We start from the raw sequence: 20721 nt of genomic DNA, 5'->3' as shown, positions 1-20721 counted from the left end.
CCTCCCCCACACATTCTGGCTAGCCCCCACTGGGGTAATGTGTATATTAACTATTTATTTTCTGGGTTTTTAGATGTTTGAATTTTTGCGTTACCTTTAGTTCCTCTAACCCCAGATTCAGGCTCGCAAGGAAGGGCGAAGAATGGTTCAGACACCCTAAGTGGGCAGTGACCCCTGGATCACAGGAAGGGGTTAGGGAGTGTGGATTAGATACCCACAGAACCTGGCTCACATGAATGGGGGCGGAGAGGGTTAGACCACCCTGTAAATAGGCAGGGGCCCCAGTGCACACACAGGAGGGGAATGAGGGCTGACAGGCTCCCCTGTCCCTGTTCTTCCCAGTTCTCCTGTCGCTCCTCTGCATATCCCCCCTCCCAGTGTCACACCCTTTCCCCTATTCATACCTACTCTTCACTGCTAATCACCCTCCCCAGTGAGGATTTTCTTGTGTAGTGTGCTTTCAAACAATAGGTTCAAGGCTTTTTTAATATTCTGCTGTACTCAGATTGCATTTCCTTAAAATATAAATCCCATTGCTAGAGGCACATTGGCGCACTATGCCTACTTTTTTACTTCAGATTTTATGCACTAGGTTGGATTCGAACTCTGTGCATGATTGTGACATTCCCTCAGAGCCTCCCAAGTCCTGTTATTAAAAGGGTAGTTTTCCAGATAGTTAGTCTCCGCCTGCATATGCTCAGGTTAATCTATTAAGCATGCAAACGGGTCTGCAAGCCTTCTCAAGCACTGAACTGGAGAAGGAAACTCTTTTTGAATTAACATTTTAACTTGATTTCCATTAAAGGGCTATGAATTCTGTTGGGGGTCACATTGAGCATTTGAGAACCTGGTTTGATCTGTATCTGTGAGCAAAAATAGGCTGGCAGAATTCATCAACTTTAAGAGAAGCTGATTTTTTTTTCTGGGTACTGTATCCCAGGATCCCCTTGGTCAAATGGCCACAAATTTGGATCACTAACAGTCCCACATCACATTTAAGGCACCCCAAATTTCAGGGCAAGCCAAGCAACCAGAGGATTTTAGAGTACTTAGAGTTGAGTTTTAAACAGAAAGTCAGTCTTAACCTTAACTATAACAGAGCTATCGCTCTGCTACAATTGACGGAACTGGCTTGAATGTTCAGAGGGCAGCATTTATACTTTGCTGGGGATAGCTTCAAACTGATAGAATTGAGGCAGTGAGCTCTACCCCAAAACCACTGCCCTCAAAGGGAAAAATTAAGAGGGATGTTCTGCTACTCTCCTGCAGAGAATCTAAGTCCTAGGAGTGAAACTCATGCACAATATTATCTGCAGAGAAGCGGAATTAAAGGCAAGTGATTTTCCCTTCTCTATCATCTATTTCCATAGTTCTGGTGCTATCTTTTCTACCTTCACTGCATCAAAGAATGTTTTTGGTCCATATGTCTTTCCTGAAAATAACTATTTGTTTATAATTCACCTTGCATTGATAATTAGAAGTGGATCAGGTTGTTGCCAAATCACAAACTTTTGTCTAATGCCCCTTCATGCAGCCAAGGATTTCTAAATAAATAATGGTTGTCAGTTTCTTGCATCTGTAGAGGAATTACTAAAAGGCCCAATCACGTGTATAGAGAAAATGCTTGTGGAGTATGCCTTATGTTAAGTGGGGGTAGGAAATGTCAACCTATGGTGGAATTGAGTTCTGGTGTGCTAAAAATATTTTCCAATATTGTATGTGGCTTAAAACTTTTCCAGTTTTAATTAAATTGCAATGTAAAATTTTAAAATAAATATTCCTTTGCAGTGTTTGTGGTCTAAACACAACTTACTGCTAGTGCATGGGAACCTTGGTTAAATTTGAAAGTGTTTTGATTGTCTCAGGTGAAAGAAAATTTTTTAAAAATCAGTTACAGTGGAAAAAACAGATTTAAAAAATCAGTTCTAATAAACTATGAGGCTACTTATAACACAGGTAAAGAAAATTTTGTTTTTAATTATTTTAAACCCAACAGTGCAACTTCAATGTTGTTGTTGTTCATTACTTCAGTAAATTATTTGACTTCATCAATGTGGTAATGTTTTTGTTTTGAAGTCCCATCCAGCTGTTAACAATGTTGTTAAAGACACTGTTCAAGAAAGCTGTCAAGAGCCTACTGAGGGAAGTGAAGAAAAAGTAGGAACCAAAAGGAGAAAGTCTACAATTCCCAAAGTAAGTGACTGTAAATTAACAGTTTAGTATCTGTCTTGGAAATCTTTTCAGTTAAGAATTTTGGCAGCACAGTTGTTCATATTTAGTTTAAATGAACACTGCATTAGTGTTGTGACTAAGTCTTCTGTTTTCAGGCTTGAAAACTAACATTTTTGTCATTGTGTAATTACTATTATGTATTATGCTGTTATATATACAATTTGAAACAGTTTCTTAGAACTACGAAGACTTAATTTTTTTTTTTGATAATATGCACTTAGACAAGTCAAGTATTCGAAATACATATCAGGCAGTTGAAGGAGAAGTGATTGTGAAGCTCTGCATTTGGTCTTCTGCTTTTCTTCTTCGTAGCACAACACATAAGGCGGTCTTCCTTAACATGTGATGTCCTTTACAGGGCAAACAGATCCTTAGGTATCTTAGAAGTGCAGCACTGGTTTAAGTAAATATTTATTTTAAAAGTCTGTCTAGTTAAACCAGTGCAAACCCTTAATGCATAAACTGACTTAACCCTTACTTATATCAATTTAGCTTGTGTCAGTAAGTTACCAGGGAGCCCAAGCCAGTGAACGTAGGACTGCCCTCTACAGTGGAAAGCAACTTGATAGCAATGATTCTATTGAAGCTTCTCTCCTTTGGGGTTCTTTTAGATCTCAATTAATATAAATTGTGAAATTTAGAAACTTTGATTTTTCTATTTACAGTTATCTATTAAACAAGATAATTTACCCACTGAATCTGAAACAGAAGAAAAAGAGATGGATGCTGCAAAGGAAGAAGATGACCCTTCAGAAAAACCCAGTAGTGAAGTATGTGGGATGTTTTTCTTTCTGCCTAAAGCAGATGTTTGAAATACTACATGAAAATTTCTTTCTTTATACACATTTATTTTATGCCCTAATATATGCTTAAGTATTTCCAGACTCTATAGTAAAATAAATGCCTAAGGAAGCCTAGAATGTTCATTTGTAACTAGGGCTGGTTGGAAAACAAGAATTCCATTTTTACCAAAAATTGAGGTTTTAAGGTTTAGTTTCATTTCAAAGCAAAATGAAACCAAGAACTCATGAAATACTTCATGAAAAAACAGAATAGCCAGTAGTCTGGTGGTTAGAGTGCTCGCCTGTTTTGGGATTTGAACCTGGTTTTCCTGTATTCCACTGGTCTGTTGGCTATATGGAGGGAGGCCCTTCTCTTGATTTGACCAGAAATTTCCTGCTGGATCTGAGAAATCTTCCTGACAAAAGTTTCATCAAAACATAAGCTGCTTTAAAAATTTCTGTTTGGATAAGTCTATTTTCCAACAAAAACCACTTCATTGAGAAGTTTCTGGACAGATCTAATTATGGCATCCTTTTTAAATATCTCAGGTTTTTAGAGAGTACATAAAAAAGAGACACGATGAAGCAGCCATTATTATTTGTTTCTGGTAATTTGAGTATCACAAAAAACAAACCTCTTAAATGAGGTCTTGATACATTTTAATATGCTGCTGAAATATATTCAGTGACTTGATTTTTTATTTTAATTTGTTTAATTTAAAATCAGAGTTCCTGCTAATTCTTATCTGGATTATTATTGAAGATGAGCTGAAGTTCGCCTTTTTTTTTTTTAAACAAAATTGAAATCAAGAAAATAAAAAACATTTTGAATAGCTCTTGGAGAAAATGGGGAAAAGTGGCATTAATGAGAAGGGTGCATGTGTGTCAAAGGGCAGGAGGGAGTTCAGAGGGTAGTGGCAGAGGTGGGGGGAGTCTGGGCTGGAAGTGGGGGGCTTTACCTGGGCATCAAGCAGCTTTAGCCTCAGGGGCTTCTTGTTCCTCAACAGCTGTGGCCCAGAGATGCCTGCAATTGTGGGCAAACTGCACAGTGGGTCCTCTTACTGGGCTCCCTGCAGCTGCAGATTTTGTGGCTGCTGTGAACCGTGTGTGTCTTCCTGTGAAATGAGCTCTGGCAGCATGGCAAAACCTCATAAATTCACCTCAGTTGTGCAGCTCAGCACAAGCTGTAAGATATGCCTATCAAAAAGCCAGCCAGCTGTATACCAGATGAGTACAGTGACCATCTGCACAGCTGTGTGGCACAACACACTGCTAAATAAAACTACAGTGCTGATATGGTCAGCCAAGTGTTCTTCACCATTATGGCTGAAAGTGCCAGGGGATTGCATTTTGTTTCTTGTCACTTTCTGACTCCTGGCAGTGAATGTGATGACTGTTTGTTTAAAAGTGAGTGTTTTTTTTGTTTGTTTGTTTGTTTTTTTTAAAGCTTTTGGCATACCACTTACAACAAGTGGAGTAGTACATGTACCACACTTTGGGAATACTCAATTCTAAAGAAACTCAGTAATTTAAAACTGTATTACAAAGATGCCTTGATAAGTCTAAGTACAAATATTATAAATCTGTTGCAGTTACTAACAGAATAATCATCTGACCATGTCTCAGGAGTAGCTTAAAATGTAAAGTCAAATTCTGCCTTCAGATATGTTTATACAACTGATTGAAGTCACTGGGAGTAAAGAACGTGTATCTGAGTGCAGACTTCAGCTCTTAATTATTAGAGTAAATATTAAACTGTCTATACAAGGTGTGTAAAGTTAATTAAGCTCATGTACATATCTCTGTTAATACGCATTGGGAAACTAACACACTAGAAATTGAATGTATTAGATGTGACTTAATGAGTTCAATAAAATACTATATGACCATACACCTTAAACAAAATCCTAATTAGTATTTAATTTGCAATTTACTGAAGTTCAGAACAAGCCATTCTATCATTATCTGTCTCTTTGAAGAGGCATGTCACTGATTCTTAATCCTCTACTACAGCTTTAGAAAGAAACTTAAATTGCCAAATGTTGATACTTGATAACAGATGATACCTTGATGTGTCCATACAGTCTTTTGCTAAAATATGTACTAAAGGCTATGGTAAAATAATCCTTCAAGTGTCATAACTTAAACTAACTCCTGTGTTTTGCTAACATTGAGTGTTATCTTTTCAGGGTGTGGTGAAAGCAAATGATGTATCTGTTCCTAAAGTTGCTAGAAGAGGGAGAAAAAGAAAGGTAACAATATACTTAATTTCTCTACCTTGTCAATCATTTTGTGATGGTGGCTTTCCTGTTGGAGTCTCACATTTGTTCAGTAACAAATTATATTCCAATCAAATTTAATCTTCATTTGATTTTTGAATAAATCCAAAACTGCACAGAAATATATCAACAATTCATTCACTTAATAAATCCCTTTAGAATACAATGCAAATGTTAGTGAATCCCATCGTCCAGAAAAGCTCCCTTTTATTGGAAGTTTACACAAAAACAGTGTACTGAATTCAAGTTTCTTAGATTAGGAACTGTCTGCAATATGATTATCTATCTCATTGAGATTGACATAGATCAGAGAAAGTAAGTGAGATGACACTGACTAATCTTTTGTTACATTGTGTCATCTTCATTATAGTGGTATGGCAGTGCTACTATAGTTAAGGTTGTTTCAGGACTTCTGGGTCAGGGTTAGTGACTCAAAATTGGGATAATTTGAGCCAGGAATTGCAGACATACAAGTCCTGAGGTAATAGCCATTTTTCAAAAAGTTTCTAGGTGAGTCTTATTTTGTGCGAAGCTAAAGATCAACTGTTGATGTGATACATGTCTAAATGTGCTCAGTAGGTACCATGCACTACCTTGGGTAAAAAATGATTGAGTCTTTGGGGAACCTAGATTGTGAATAGTATTTAAAAATATGTTTACTTCTTCACCTGTCTAAATATGCAGCCTGGAAAGATTACACTGCACATTTGCCAATAAAGGGAAAAAAAACACTGAGAGGATTTCTGTGCAACCACTTTATGCTTGCTTGGGTAGTTGGAGGGAGCATGCTGACACTGTAGTCTTTGGTGAATGCTTCACCGCTGGTGTTTTTAGTCTTGTTTGAGGAAAGGGGAGAGGTATATGTGCGCCTTCAAGATGCAGTATGCATTATTTCTATGCAGAATTATAGGTTATGTCAGTAGTAGGGTGTGAGGCTTTTATTACAAAGGATATTGTCAGCAGTGAGGTGGAATATAGAAGGATTCTAATGTTTTAATGATGGTTAAGTGAAAATATAGGTTGAGATGGTCACTGACATGTTTATAGCAATGGAGACATGGCAATACAGCTTTTAACTCAGGCTTTAATTTGAGCTGTTAAACTAAGTTAAAAACCAAGTTGTGTCTTCACTGCTTTTTTAATCTAAGTTAGCTAATGCAGGTTAGCTAATCCAAGGTAAGAGAACACCTTTTATTTGCAGCATCGACATACCCTTAGAGCGCACAATTTTGTGGTACAGCTGTAAAACTACATAAATAAGGACTTAAACCTGGAAGAGCATTATTGCACAAGAAGGGAGCTTCAGTCATGAGTGCTTTGTTGTAACCAGCTTTGCTTTCCTCTGCTCCTTATCATTCCTCACCTCTACCAGTGTTTCTTCAAAGGGGCAGATCACAGACTGGCTCAGCAGCAAAAGTTGTAGCAGCAGTGTCTTTACAATTGTGAGGCTAGGCTAGGTAGCCTAATAAGATTGAGGGTTGCTCTTGGATTTCTGAGGTGGGTAGTTCAAGTCTTCAGTAATATGCCTTGTGTATTGTGATCAGAGAAATACCCAAAAGGATAAGAGGAAGAGAGAGAGAAAGATAAGGAGGAGCAGTGGCTGAAGAACAGAGATTTTTTTCAAAGTTTAAGTCTTCCAAATCAAGCTTAAAAAACTTCACATCAGACAAACGGGCTTACAGAATTATGAGGGTCTTCTCATAGGTTTTCAAGTACACCCATTTTCACCCATTAGGTCACCCATATTTCCTCTGTACCAGTTTTAAAAAAATAAAATAAAAAAGCACTGAAGCACAGCAATACCAGCCTCATTTCACCAGAAAAACATTGCTCCTTTTTCCTGAGAATTTGTTTTTTAGGTCTTCATTCAAGAGTCCTCTTGGTACGAAAGAGAACAAACTAGTTTGTGCCAGTGCTGGTTCTGTCCAGGCCGATTAGCAATGTGCAAGGCCCATTTATTCATGGAGTCCATGCCTTTCTGATACAAAGATGCCTCAAAACTTTTTCCTCAATTTTACTTGTCCTAACAGGAATCCCATCTCCATGCATCAGATTGCCTGGACTACCAGTGCTACATACATTTTGCAACATTGCTGACCCGTTACTAATTCCTAGCAATGCTTCTCTCATGAGCCTTGTTTTCTCACCACTCTGATGGTAACTCTGAAGTCCCACCTAAAACAGGTGACTTGTTGATATCCATCTGAGATCTAACCAGTCAATATGTAAAGATACTTTTCACTGCTCAAATTCTTCAGCTGTTTTCAGTGGAGCTCCTTAGTACGTCTCAGGGTCTGGTCTGCCTCTAGATATTCTGTGAGAAATTCATGGTTCTAGTTGCCTAGGGAAAAAGTCACAATTTTTTTTTTCTGATGGGGACTGTTCAAGTCATTCCATTCACTTTGTATGACAGTGACCAGATGTGGAAACTTTTCCATGGTGGGGATGCACCTCTCTACAAATTTTCCTTTTTAGTAATGGACTTTCCAGAATCAGGAACCAGATTATCTTCTGCATCACCTAAGGAAACTCAGATAGGCCCCATTTAGTTAAGGCAAATGGTTTTTCCATTCATAGCAATTTCCTAGAATTACATTCATAGCAATTTGATAGATTTACAGTTTCCTAGAATTTCCTAGCAATTTCATAGATTTACAATTTCCTAGAATTACAAGCCCTAAAGAAAGTGGTTCTCTCTCACTCTTCTTAAGATTCCTTCTGAATTTAGTTGCTGTTTACTTGAAAAGCAACAATTGGACCTCCATGGCATACTGGTACTTCCGGCAAGAACAAGAAAGTAAAGTTAAAAATCCTGAATAAAGCAAGGGAAGTTCTCTTGCTACTGGAGCAGGAAGTTCTGTGGATTATTACTTATTGTTTGTTTACAGTAGTGTCTCCTGCTTTCCAGGCCCTCATTAAGCACAGTTCCTGATTTGAGGCTCTTGCCATAGAAAGCATCTAATGATTAAAACCACCTATGTTTAAGCAAAAAAGCAGCTTGTGTCCACTGATTAAACACATTATGATTGGACTCATAAGAATAAGAACTAAATCATTGAATCCTTAAGCAGTTAGCAGAAAAGTAGTGGTCTAGACACAGAGAGAGTCTCTCTGACTCTCCTACAGCTATCTGTTCAGCATCCTTGAACCTCTTGGTCTAGGGGGAACTTCTATTCCAGGATCCTCTGAAACTCCCAGAGCTACAGGACCTGGAACCTGAGAAATTTTTCCCTCTAGAGCATAAATACTTGGTAGAGCATATGGACTTTCACTCATGTTTTGAAATTGTCCGTAAATCCATTCTGAGAACTTGGTGCTCGTGATGCTCTTGAAAGAACAAAAATTCCATTGTTTCTGACAACCAGGCCTATATATTGGGGTTTCTTCTAGGCAGGGCTCTTCTTGGGAGATGAGTCCTACCTTCCTGTAAGTCCAAGCTTTGTAGTGTATTATTCCTTCTGCTTCTAGCCTCACACTTCCTAATCCTTTAAACCTGTGTCTCATCAGAGACACCATCTGGAGTCTATTTTGCATGATTTGATGCTTCAAATAATCTCTGAATCTGGTTTTCTTTTAAATATATGGAGGAGTCTTCCCCATACTTCCTATTAAAATGTTTTTCTGTTAGTAATTACATCAGTTAGGAGCGTTAGTAAGTTTGAAGGTCTTATCCATCTGGAATCTTTACATGCACCTTTTTCCAGATGAGGTGGTTCTTAGGCCTTCACCAAAATTTTCCCTCTCCCAGAATTATAGTTTTCGTTTGAACCAATCTGTTTAAACCTAAGAATCGCGAAATTGGGTCAGATCGGTAGTTCATCTAGCCCAGTGTCTTGTCTTCTGAGAGTGATGAGCACAAGATGCTTCAGGGGAAATGAACAAATGGCAATTATTGAGTTATCCATCTCCTGTCATTCAGTCCTAGCTTCTGGAGATCAGAGATTTAGGGACACCCAGAGCATGGGATTGTATCCCTGACCATCTTGGCTAATAGCCATTGATGGACCTATCCTTCATGGACTTATCGAATTCTTTTTTGAACCCAATTATACTTCTGGCCCTCACAACTCCCCGGTGACAAGTTTCACAGGTTGACTGTGCTTTGTGTGAAGAAGTACTTACTTATGTTTGTTTTAAAGCTGCTGCCTATTAATTTCATTAGGTAACCCATTGTTCTGGTGTTACTTGTTTGTCTTCCTTGTGTTCTAATCCCTTCCACACAAGGAGATCAGTTGCAAACTTTAGATGTAGTCATGCCTACAGTCTTTTTACACAAAACTAATCTTTGAAGAAAATCAGGCACAATTTTAGGATTTGGTGGTTGACTAAGAAGGGATGTAGTGCATCCCTATCCACTATGTTCAGATGGATAAATTCAGGAGTTTGTCAGGTCTATAAATTGTTCATCAAAGTTTTCCTTTCTTCGGTGAGGACTTACTCATTCAGGCATGATGTGGCCTTCGGAATGATGAACAGACCACGCTTATTTGAGGGTGCACGTATATAGTTTGTTCTTCCTATTGATTCTGTTTTAGTGATATTTTAAGTTTTCCTCCTGTTTGTGGAGATTTGTTTTATAGATGATTACTTCCTAGATGTAAATGGATCACAGAGCACTAGGTGCCCACAAAGGAGAAAGATAGGTAGATTTTACCTATCTGTAACTTCCTTTCTCTGGGCACATGGTGCTCCCTGAAACTCCACCCAGGTCATCCTAACTTGCATTAAATTCCAGATGGAGAGAATAGTCTCTCATTCTTTCTTTTTCACCTTTATGGAGCATTTGTGCAGAGAGAGATGAAAAAATCCCGAGTTTCCCTCATATTAGGATCTTCCTTTGCCATAAACCTTTATTTTCATTTGTTTTATATAATTAATAAGTGAATAGAGAGATTCTTCATGTCCAGGCAGGATACTTTGATGTTTATTAATAATAATTTATAGATTATCTTCTCAGTTTGGGCTGTTAGCTGGGGAACTCAGGAAACATTTAGTTCTCTGAGTAGCTCCACCCATTGGTATTATATTGTGAAGCTAGAGAGAGGTTATTTTTTTTAAAAGGAAGTGTGTCTGTGTTGGGAAGATAAGAGAGAATTATTTCCCAGTTTTAATGAATCATAGAACACCGGGCACCCACTTCAGAGAAGAATAAGAGGTAAAGTTCAGTTAGCTACCTATAACTTTTCTGGGTGCCAAAAGCAGTCTTTAACAGTACAAGAATGTATGTTGTAAATGTTACAGAATGAGTCTAGTTTCTTTTTCCAGGATAGTTTATTGCTCTGAAGTTACCTGAGCATGTGTGATATGGTGGCTGCTGTTCTGTGTGTGCATGTGGGCGTGTATCTTTTGTTTAAATCTGAAAATGATTGTTTTATGGTTTGGTAATCACAGGGTGGATAAATCAACTATATTTTAAGTGTAGCCTAAGTTGTTAAAAATTAATACAAGTGTTCTCAGCTGGTACCCAGCTTGTGCATGTCTGTCATGGTTGAAGTAACATAAATAGCTAATGCATTTTGTAGCTTCTTTGAGCGCTGTGTATGTTATGTCTGAGGAGAAATGAGAAGTAGTTGAGAGAATGGGAGTATAGGGAGATTACCGTTTTTAATTATATGAATTGTATCCTTTAAAATAGTCTGAAAAACAAGCAGAAGCTGAGGAGGCAGCAGTAGCAGTGGCGGCAGCACACACAACAGTGGCAGCGGCAACAGCTGCAGTAGTTGTGGCTCCCAAAGTAAGCCCTAAAAGAGGAAGACCAGCAGGTAATTTCACCATAAATCTGACTTAATTTTTTTCCGATTTAATTTTTTTTTTAATGGAGAATGAAAGAATTTACTTCTGTAGACACGGTCGGAAGTATTACAACACATTTGCTCTCTAATGTGAAAGACAACCTCAAAGTATAAAACAACTTAGTTGTAGGGTTGTGTGCTGAATGTCCCAAATACCAAACTGTGACGTGTTCAGCACATACATGAGTTTAAACTATTAGACTTTGTGACATGTATCACAATATAATAGATCTATTAATTCAGAGGACAAGAATCATCCTTCCCATGCTTTTGATGTCACAGCTATTGCAGAACCCTGGTGATCTATAGAATATCTGGTGAGAGCTAGTTATAGCCATGTGGCATCGCTCTGCAAAGATGTATACTTTTATCACAAAGGTTATAAAGCTGATACTTTAAGAAACAGCGTGCAGATGTGTAGGCTACAGTTTTTAAAAAAAAGAAAGATGTGGGTATGACGAGAGCACTATGGGTTACTGAGGACCTGTGTTAGTTGTGATAGCACTAGCATGAAGTATACTGAAGTGCCTCTTGGAGCAGGACCCAATGTCTCTGTGATTCCAGAAGAGGACTTGTAACAAACGGAATATGTACCTGGAATGATATGCCATCAGTGGAATAGTGCAGTTGTTTCATATCCTCATGTGCCACTGTATGAGGATAAATATACTAAATTGTCCTCTTATTACTGCAATTCTTTAATATGCCTGTTAATCAAAGAATGCCTGTTTGTGTCTGCTAGTGTTAGTTCACCTTTCACTAAAGTTCACAAGGCTTTATTATGTTGGAAAAAAGGAACACTGTGTTATATCTTATATGTTATAAATTAACATACTGAGAAAAAGATACAAAAACGGTATGGATGAATACTTAGGAGTTATCAGTTGCCATCAGTAAAGATGCATTTATATTTATAGTAAAGGTTTCCAGAGACAAAACTGAAATAAACCAAAGATGGGGAGTCAAAAGAAATATAAAGATTAGGAGATAAGGAAGAGTGATGTGCAAAGGCATCTGACATAGTAGGAGACTGCATGTGTAATTCTGTTCTTTTATAGGTTCTTATACCACACTCATAACCATAGTATCTGAACACCTTTGAGTAGTGAATTAAGCAGCGTGAATAACATCTGTCATGTATGCTCTCTCATTTTCTCCCCCTAAGGGGAAGTAAGTGCAATGAAGTGTTTTGTTTTTTGTTTTGGAAATACTTTTATAACACACACACATTGCTATATTTAGGGAAAGCAAAGTCAAGAAAACGTACTTTGTACTTAGAGCAGAAGTTGTTGAAATTTGTGATGGTCCTTAGTTTCTGTGGGAGTTCATTTCATGGTGTTGGGCCAGCCCTTGAGAAAGCTCTGTCTACTGCACAAGCATTATCTTCTCATTGTGTACGTGGTAGTTTCTTTGTACAGCTTTAATAAGAACGTTCCTGGAATAAAGCATTCATTTCTGGATACCTGAACACAAGAAAACCTGTAGGGAGCTCAGAGAAGAGAAACAGAAACCATTGAGGGGCTGGAGGGATTTCTTTGAGGAAAAATTAAAAACAGTGAATATTGTGAATAGTTTGATAAACAACTGAAAGGGAGAACAGAACTGTCTATGAAATCTGTATAATATGAAAAATATTGCTAACAATTCTGCTCTATTTTTGAAAATAGCAAGATTTAATATACTGCAGTCTTAAATTTTGTGAAAAGTCATAAGTAATTGTATAAATGTACTTGTAAGTAAAAGCTCTTTTAAAAATTCACAATTTAATATTGCATGAGAAAATAGTTCTTTGAGCAATTATGTATATCATATTAGCCTGTAGTGTGGACAACAGATACTAAGTTGCTTCTCATACTCATTTACGTCTGCTGGCAGTATGAAAACACAAGTATTTTTTTTTAAAATGCAGCCATAGCTTAACTCTTCTTAGTTGTTGTTTGGCATGGTAGCTAAGAAGTTGTCTTTGACTTTGAATTAATTCCTTAAGTCATCCGCACAATTTCTCTTTGCTAAACCTGCAATTTTATTAACTTAAAATGATTGGAAAATGTTTAGATCACCCATATAAGAGGAGATATTTCTTATGTTTATACATGGAATGTAAGCAATTAAAGGAATGAATGTAAAAGCCAGATGGAACTAAATACGTTTTTCTGGCCCTCTCTGAGGAACATATCACTAGGCAATATTCAACACAACATCCCCTGGCATTAGTGTGTCATCATGTGCATGTATTGTTTAGCAATGCTGCACACTAACTCCAGCGGTATCTCAGACACTGGGAAATACATTTCCTAGCAACATGCTCAGTGGGGGCAGCAGGCTAGCATCTCCTACAGATTTTAGTCTAAAGTGATACTGTGCACAATATTTTCATCTTGCAGTGCTTAGGCTAGAAGTGCCAAGAAGGTGGATAAACTATTTAGCATATTGTAAATATATGGTGAAATTAAGAAAACTTTGTGCTGTATATTTCTGGATGGATAGTGGAGTTTCCTGACAGTGATATATACAGTATGAAATAGTCTCCCAAGTGAAGTGTTGAAAGGTCCATAATACAAAGATTCTGCACTACTTTGCTATTATAAAAATTCATATTCTGTAACTTTAAACATGTATATGAGTGCCAAAGTCTCCAAAATTGAAGAAGATACATCTGTATCTGTATAATTGTAGTCCCACACCATATGAATTGGTATTCCCATTAAATATATGACTGACTGGCTCTGGCAATGTCCGTGCATAACAAGTACACGCTCTACAAGCCTCTTAGGTTGGTAAAGCAATGCAATCTCATCTGTTGTTTATAACATCCTGCGTTAACCTGCTGATAGCCTATAATGAAGAAAATCATCTTCTATAGTTTAGGATGAGACCACCAATTCATTTCATTCATTTATTTATTTATTAACCTAATCTCTGAAAAGGTTACTGAAAAGGTCAGCATACTAATCCATTCAGTAGCTAGCTCTGTTGTTGTTTTATCAGTTGATATTGCTATGAGAATAGTCTTTTTAAATAAGAAACAGGTAGATGCTGAAGACTAACGTGATCTTTGTATATGAATGTTAGCTACAGAAGTAAAGGTTCCAAAACCAAGAGGAAGACCCAAATTGGTGAAACCACCTTGTCCTTCAGAAAGTGACCTGTGAGTTGGATTTTAATATATACTCTCTTTACTTATCGCATATCAAATAGCTGTTTTCGATAAGATAGCATAACTGTATTACTGAGTGCCTGAGCACTATTTTCCCTGTGATACTTGATATAGATGGTTGCTTGCTTTAGTAGATGAAGCAGTTACTAAATACTTTAAATCAGGTGCAAGTATGCTTAGGTAGTCCAAACTCGGGCATGATAGAAAGCTCTTTTTCTCCATGATTTGCAAAATTTCTAACGTAATTGATTTAAAAGTTTTTAGCATTTAGTGCAAACATACATGTGCTTAGCTTTAAGTATTTAAGCCGGTCCATTGAAGTAATTGGTACTGCTTGCATGCTTAAAGTTAATCTTGTGAGCAAGGGTTTGCAGGATTGGGGTCTAAGTCAGCTAAAATAAAAAGGGGGAGATTGCATCTTTTGGGCCCTAAACTTACAAATACTTAAGCACATGCTTAACTTTATGCATGTGAATAGCCTCACTCACTTTCCACTAACTTCAGTAGGTCTCCATATATGCATACAATTAAGCGCACACACGTAAGTGTTTGCTGGTTTGCGGCCCAAGTAGTGAACATTGCTATTTGTCTCTGTAAATTCAGAGACAACAGGGAGTAAACCCACTTTCTAAATGATATCTTCATAATCAAAAGTTCTGGAAATTGACTTATTTTTTGATGAACTATATAGTTATAAAGCATGCTTTAATAAAGCCATTTATTTAAACATTTGTTTCTCCTTTGGCTATTGAGAGTACTTGGCTCCATTTTATACTCAATATAGTTAAGAATTACAAAGCCTAAGCATGGACCCTGACTGACAAGATAACTAATTTTTATTACATTTTAGTGTTCTTGAGGAGGATAAGAACAAGAAAAAAGGATCAGAAGAAAAACAACCAAAAAAACAGCTGAAAAAAGATGAAGAGGGTCAGAAGGAAGAAGACAAACCAAGGAAAGATATTGACAAAAAGGAAGGAAAAAAAGAGACTGAGCCAAAAAGGAAAAGTGCCACTAAAATGGGTTCTGCATCAGCCTCAGATTATGAGGAGGATGGAGAAGAGCAGGAAGGTGATAAGGTATATGTTTCTTTGATTAATTTATATCTTCGATGTTGATTTATTTATTCTTCTGAGGGAAATATCCACTAAAGCAGTTTAATGAAGATATGCCCTGAAGTTAATTCCAGGTCCTCAATCCTGGGTATTAAAAATTTCAGTCTAGTGTTCAGACTCCCATACAGAGGCATGCTATGGAATGAGAAGGTGCAGAACTGTCTCCCAAAAGGCCATTTCAGTAATCCTTGGTATTAAAGAAGAGCAATTTTTTTAAGTGGCCTTAATTTAAATCTGCCCTTGGGTAGATAGCATCTTTTTTTATGGAAAGTATGCCATTTGGGCAAGTAAAATAGAATCTTGAATGCATAGGGCTTTTTCGATAATTACTTTTTTAGAGAGTACTAAGAGTTTTGTGAGATTTATTCTGAAAGAACAAAACTAGAATGCCCTGATCATTTCAGAGTTGATTCCTGTTACTGAGTTTGTGGCTCTCTTTTTTTTCACCCCTGAATCTGGGATAACAGATGATTTGCTCCATCTGAGAGAAGAAAATAAGTGCCAGTCAGACTTAACATTTATTACCATCACATACACAAGAATCTCTTACCACTCACTTGATAGATGTAGTTGTGGGGAAATCTAGACCTTGTCCAGGTGCCCTTATCAAACATGTTGTGATGTAGTTCTGAAATTTTGTTGACATTTTTTTGATTTGTAGTAATTTAAATATTCCTCTCTTCCCACCCAAATCTCTAAACTCTGTTAAATGGAACAGAAGAGAAAAGGAGGAAGAAACTTTCAGGGTGCTCATAGAAGGAATATGTTGAAAGGCCAACATGAGCGAGATATAGGAGAAAGAAAACGCAAGCAAGAAGAGCCGATGGAATCTGAGCTGTGAGTATATTCTTTAATCTGTAGTGGTTGTGCAAGTTTATAGTAGTAGCTAAGAATAACATGAAGAGACAAAATCTGAAGAAAAATTCCTTTAGTGATTAATCTGCAAAATCTGGTGGTGGCTTCCCTTGGTGATATTTTTTTATAATTTCCATCTAAATAGAGGATAAATTACTATAAATCAATATATGGGATCAATATAATTTGGTAGACAGTGGGATAAAATTGGACTTGAGCGAATATAAAGTGTTTTCAATCTTGCAATAGCTTAGGCTTCCCAATATGAAGGCAGAGTTGGTAGGTTCTGCCTAGAAGTAATCCTGACTGTGAATGCTTCCTATATTCAAGCCTACCTTTATGAAGAAAGAGAATTTAACTTTGCCAAGTAGATTCATGTACCGTGTCTCAAATCTTGAATATATGTGGCTGAGAGAGTGCTAGGGTTCACTAATTCCATGACTGTGGTATTCTGATCACATTGTGGAATGCATAGGGTTCCCTGGAAAACATTTCCTTCTCTGTCTGGCAGCTGGAGCCCACACCGTCAGACAGAACAAGGAAAAGGTTCTGGCTTATGCTACTCTGGCTCTGCAAAGCCAGTTGAGTGATTTCAAGGAGTCTGCATTCAGAAGAGAAACTATCACAAAAGAACCAAGCATCAGCATGGAGAGAAGATGCTGCCAGAAACTTGGGGGGGTGGGGACACTAGGAAGATATCTCTGTCCTGTTCTGGAGAGCAACTCCAGGAATGGGTGAAGAAGGAACCACCAGGAGATCATGATGTCCCCAACCCCACAGTTGGTGGGAGGGAGGAAGAAGGGGAGAACAAGGTAACAAAACTCTGGGAGAAAAGGAGATGAGAAAACAGTCCATCCCTCTCTACATAATGACAAAGTCTAACACACACACACCTGTTCCCCTGTAACCTTTCCATGCCTAGTAACAAGAACCCAGACTCTATATTTCTGTCCTCCTCAACCACCCTTTTCCTGGCAGCCTAAACTCATTCCTTTTTACTAGCTGTCAAATTGCAAGCATCTCCAGCCCCCAAAGATACTAAACTCTGCCCCTACATTCCTCAACAACTGTTGTAATGTATTGGTAATGCTTAATTCTGTGATACACTTTTAATTCTGCAACAAATTGTCATGTATTGATTTGGTTATTTATTTTAATACTAATTCAAAAAAGAAACTCCCATTTTAAATATCTTTCAAGTTAATTTTTATGCTTCTGAGGAACTACAAACAGTTGCACTTAAACTATTATAGGTAGGAGAGCATTTGCTTCAGCCTTAGGATCTAGCGTATCATGGAATATGCAGGCCTTCATTATAGCTAGGGACTAATGTTAACTCTAAACCTAAAGAAACCAAAAGAAATTTAAAAATACATCTTTTCTTCTCTTCTGTGCTGTTTACTTCTGCAATGCCCTCATCTTACGTATTGGAAATAGGTTGGATTTTTTTTGGTCTACTGCTAGCCATTTTAACTTCATCATGATGGTTTGCCTCTCCATCTCATTATTAATATTAATTCTTATTAATTAATACAAATAATAGTAATATCTGTTCATTATCTAAGAACCAACAATGCCCAGTGTTATACAAGATACAGAAGGAAATCTGTTATTCCCCACGGACTTAATAGTCTAAACAGATGGAACAATCTTAATTGTAAATTTACAATCTTGCTTATGCATTTTCAATCTGTTCTACTGTACCTATGTATTATCTTTTTATATTTAACTGTATTTTGTTCTGGGATGCAGTTGTCATGAAAGATGTTCTGTGAAATTTGTTTTGTGTTCCCAGTTAAACTGTGTAATTGACAATAAAAAAAAAAAAAGAATCCTGGGGACTTAAATCTGTGAACCTGTAACTGGTTAGAATGAGAGGAACATCCAGGATATGCTTAAGGACACAAGATAGACATGGGGGATTGAATTTTTAAATGAATTTTTGTTGTCAGCTTTTTGTATCTGTTGTGTTGACTGCTTCAAAAATATACTGAATATGCATTGCAGAAAATGTGATCCCTATTGTATGTTAGGATTTGCCAAACCTAAAATGAGAATTTGTATATATGTAGAAGTAGTACCAACTATAACACAGTCTGAAGACTTGGTAAATGGATTTATCGTGGTTCCTAAACCATGTAGTTGAGAGTTTAAAACTTCTATTTGGTTCCAAAATTAGATACTGAGACTTTGTAATGTCTTCCTTCCTGTGACTGGAGGGGTGACCATGCCATTTTCCTGGAGTTTTTTCTTTTAAGTCCTTGTTTTCATTTTATTGTATTGTATTAGTATTTCCCCCTCACCGTAAGAAAAGAGCCATGAGATTTGTAAAAATATTTGGGGGGAGGGACGGGCGGGACGGGATGGAACTTAAATTCTTTACAGTTTTATGCTTATTAAGGCATTTCAATGTGATTAATACATAATACAGCCATTTGTATTAGGGCACTTAAATTAAGGTGTTTCTGTAGATTTCTGTCCTCCACTGCTGACTGTTTTGGGGGGCAGGGTTTGTGTGTGTTCTGGGGAAACTGCCATATGAAGGGACTGTTAGAATTTCCCTCCCCACCCTCCCACCCCCCATTACTGTGTGTAGGTGGGGTAGAACCATGTGCCACTTTCAAAGTCTGATGTGAGCCATTAAAGTGTTCTTGAAGCCATAAAATATTCTGTTGCTTGAATCTTTCATACAGTGCATTTTTCTTTTAACTTTCACATGCGACAAAAGCATGGAGAATAAAATTTATAAATCTGTACGATTCCTTGTAATTTTATTAATTTGTTTATCCTTCCTTTCATCATTTGCTATGTGTAATAAATTGCTTTCAATAGAAATCGGTGTTTAATCCTGGAGATTCTGCTATCCATGCTGTCGTTATTAAATTAATCATAATCTACTTCATTATGCAAAATCAGTGTTTGCCCTTTTCTTGTGCTAATGTTTTGAGTTACTGCCTTAGTCATGAAACAGCATATCTCTCATAAAAATATTGCAAGTACAGACTTTAAAAGAATACAAACATGTTGTAAAATGTTTGACGTTTTTAATAGGCAGAGTAAAGAGGAAAGCAAGAAACCAGAAGTCAAGAAGATGGAGAAGAAGCGAGGTTAGTTTAAAGAAGCTATACAGAATTTTTTAGCCTCTTTAATTTTAAATAAAACAGATCTACAAACTGAAAGTTCATTAGTGAGGATTAATTTCATTAGTCTGGATCAAAACAATCCAAGATATTTGGCTGCTACTCTTGCTTCTTGCAAGTACATTAGGCAATGTATTTTTGCTACACCCCTACCTCCCATGTGTTTTTCTGTCTTTAGCAGTGCAAACCAAGCCACTCTGCAGTACTCCCGTTTATCCGTAGTCATCCCATTTGTAAAGCTATTTATGTGGCTAACATAAATTCCATAAGGGAGCAGCATCTTTCTTCCTCTCTTTAGGAGAAATTTCTGATTCTCTGTATCTTGAAAGGGAGTACTCAGGAAGTTCCTGTGCTCCATTTGCTTTTTCCCCTCTGCAGAGCAGAGCAGTCCAAGAAGTGTTTAATCTTTAAGAAGAGACACTGAGGAGCCCTATTACAACTACTCACACTTGTTCTGCCAAGGAAAGGGCTCTGGCTCTGGACAGTTTACCGGGGCCTCTGTATCTTTGCACAGTAACTGAGACTCCTTCAGGGACGCCTTTGCAAGGGCAGGTCATTCCTTTTAATCCCTGGGGCTCAGCAGAGTTGATTTATTTGCTACATTCTGATTTGTCTAAGAATGCAGGAGTGGTCAGAATTCAAATGGAAAACTAGTCACTGTGTTTCCTGTCTGAAATTGGCTCCCTCCAGTTGCACTCTTCTCCACCCCCACCCCCATAAGAAGGCTTTGGATGCTTCTGCAGTAGCCCCTTCAGGATTCCTTAATACAGATGAGTGAGGCTTTACTGTTTAAAGGTCTGTTTTTAACATAAAAATAACTTGGGTTTCAAGACTACATTGGAGGTACCAATTTGAGTGTGGTGAAGCTGCAGAGACTAAGACAAGTCTGAAATTCCTGTAATATTTTACAGGAAGCTCTTTTGTCCAATGGTGTCTGAATGTAAATGTATACATATAGGCACAAAGAATGTACGCCATATTTACAGGAAGAGGGAAAGTTTCCTGGGAAGTAATGACACTGAAAAAGATTTAGGGATCATGGTAGATAATCAGCTGAACATGAGCTCAAAATGCAGTATTATGGCCAAAAGGGCTAATGTGACCCTTGGATGTATAACAGGAATCTCAAGTAGGAGTATAGAGGTTATTTTACCTCTGTGTTTGGCACTGGTGTGACTAAGTCCAGTTCTAGTGTCTACAACTTAATAAGGACGTTGACAAGTTGGAGAGGGTTCAGAGAAGAATCACAAGAATTATTAAAGGATTAGAAAACATGCCTTATAGTGATATACTCAAGGAGTTCAATCTATGTAGTTTAACAAAGAGAAAGTTAAGGGGTTTCCTTGATTAGTCTAGGCCCTGGTCTACA

At 37.4% G+C, this 20721-nt stretch overlaps 1 protein-coding gene across 3 annotated transcripts in view; it reads left to right on the top strand.

Moving 5' to 3' along the window:
* Window positions 1-20721, top strand: part of PSIP1 (PC4 and SRSF1 interacting protein 1) — a 50810-nt gene that overhangs the window by 13160 nt on the left and 16929 nt on the right. For 2 of the 3 annotated variants that reach the window (XM_067553114.1, XM_067553115.1), the window contains exons 5-12: window positions 2077-2193; window positions 2898-3002; window positions 5204-5266; window positions 10929-11055; window positions 14158-14233; window positions 15093-15321; window positions 16076-16194; window positions 19264-19319. In XM_067553114.1, the coding sequence (XP_067409215.1) occupies window positions 2077-2193; window positions 2898-3002; window positions 5204-5266; window positions 10929-11055; window positions 14158-14233; window positions 15093-15321; window positions 16076-16194; window positions 19264-19319 (892 nt within the window). Of the gene's footprint in view, window positions 1-2076; window positions 2194-2897; window positions 3003-5203; window positions 5267-10928; window positions 11056-14157; window positions 14234-15092; window positions 15322-16075; window positions 16195-16723; window positions 18878-19263; window positions 19320-20721 lie in introns of those variants that run through there. The other variant, XM_067553116.1, reaches the window with a different exon arrangement.

This window comes from Emydura macquarii, unplaced genomic scaffold, assembly GCF_026122565.2.
Source record: "Emydura macquarii macquarii isolate MOO-44397 ecotype Brisbane River unplaced genomic scaffold, CSIRO-AGI_Emac_v2 contig_1451, whole genome shotgun sequence".
NCBI classification, from domain to species: Eukaryota; Metazoa; Chordata; order Testudines; family Chelidae; genus Emydura; species Emydura macquarii.
This window is presented reverse-complemented; position numbering and strand designations above follow the sequence as displayed.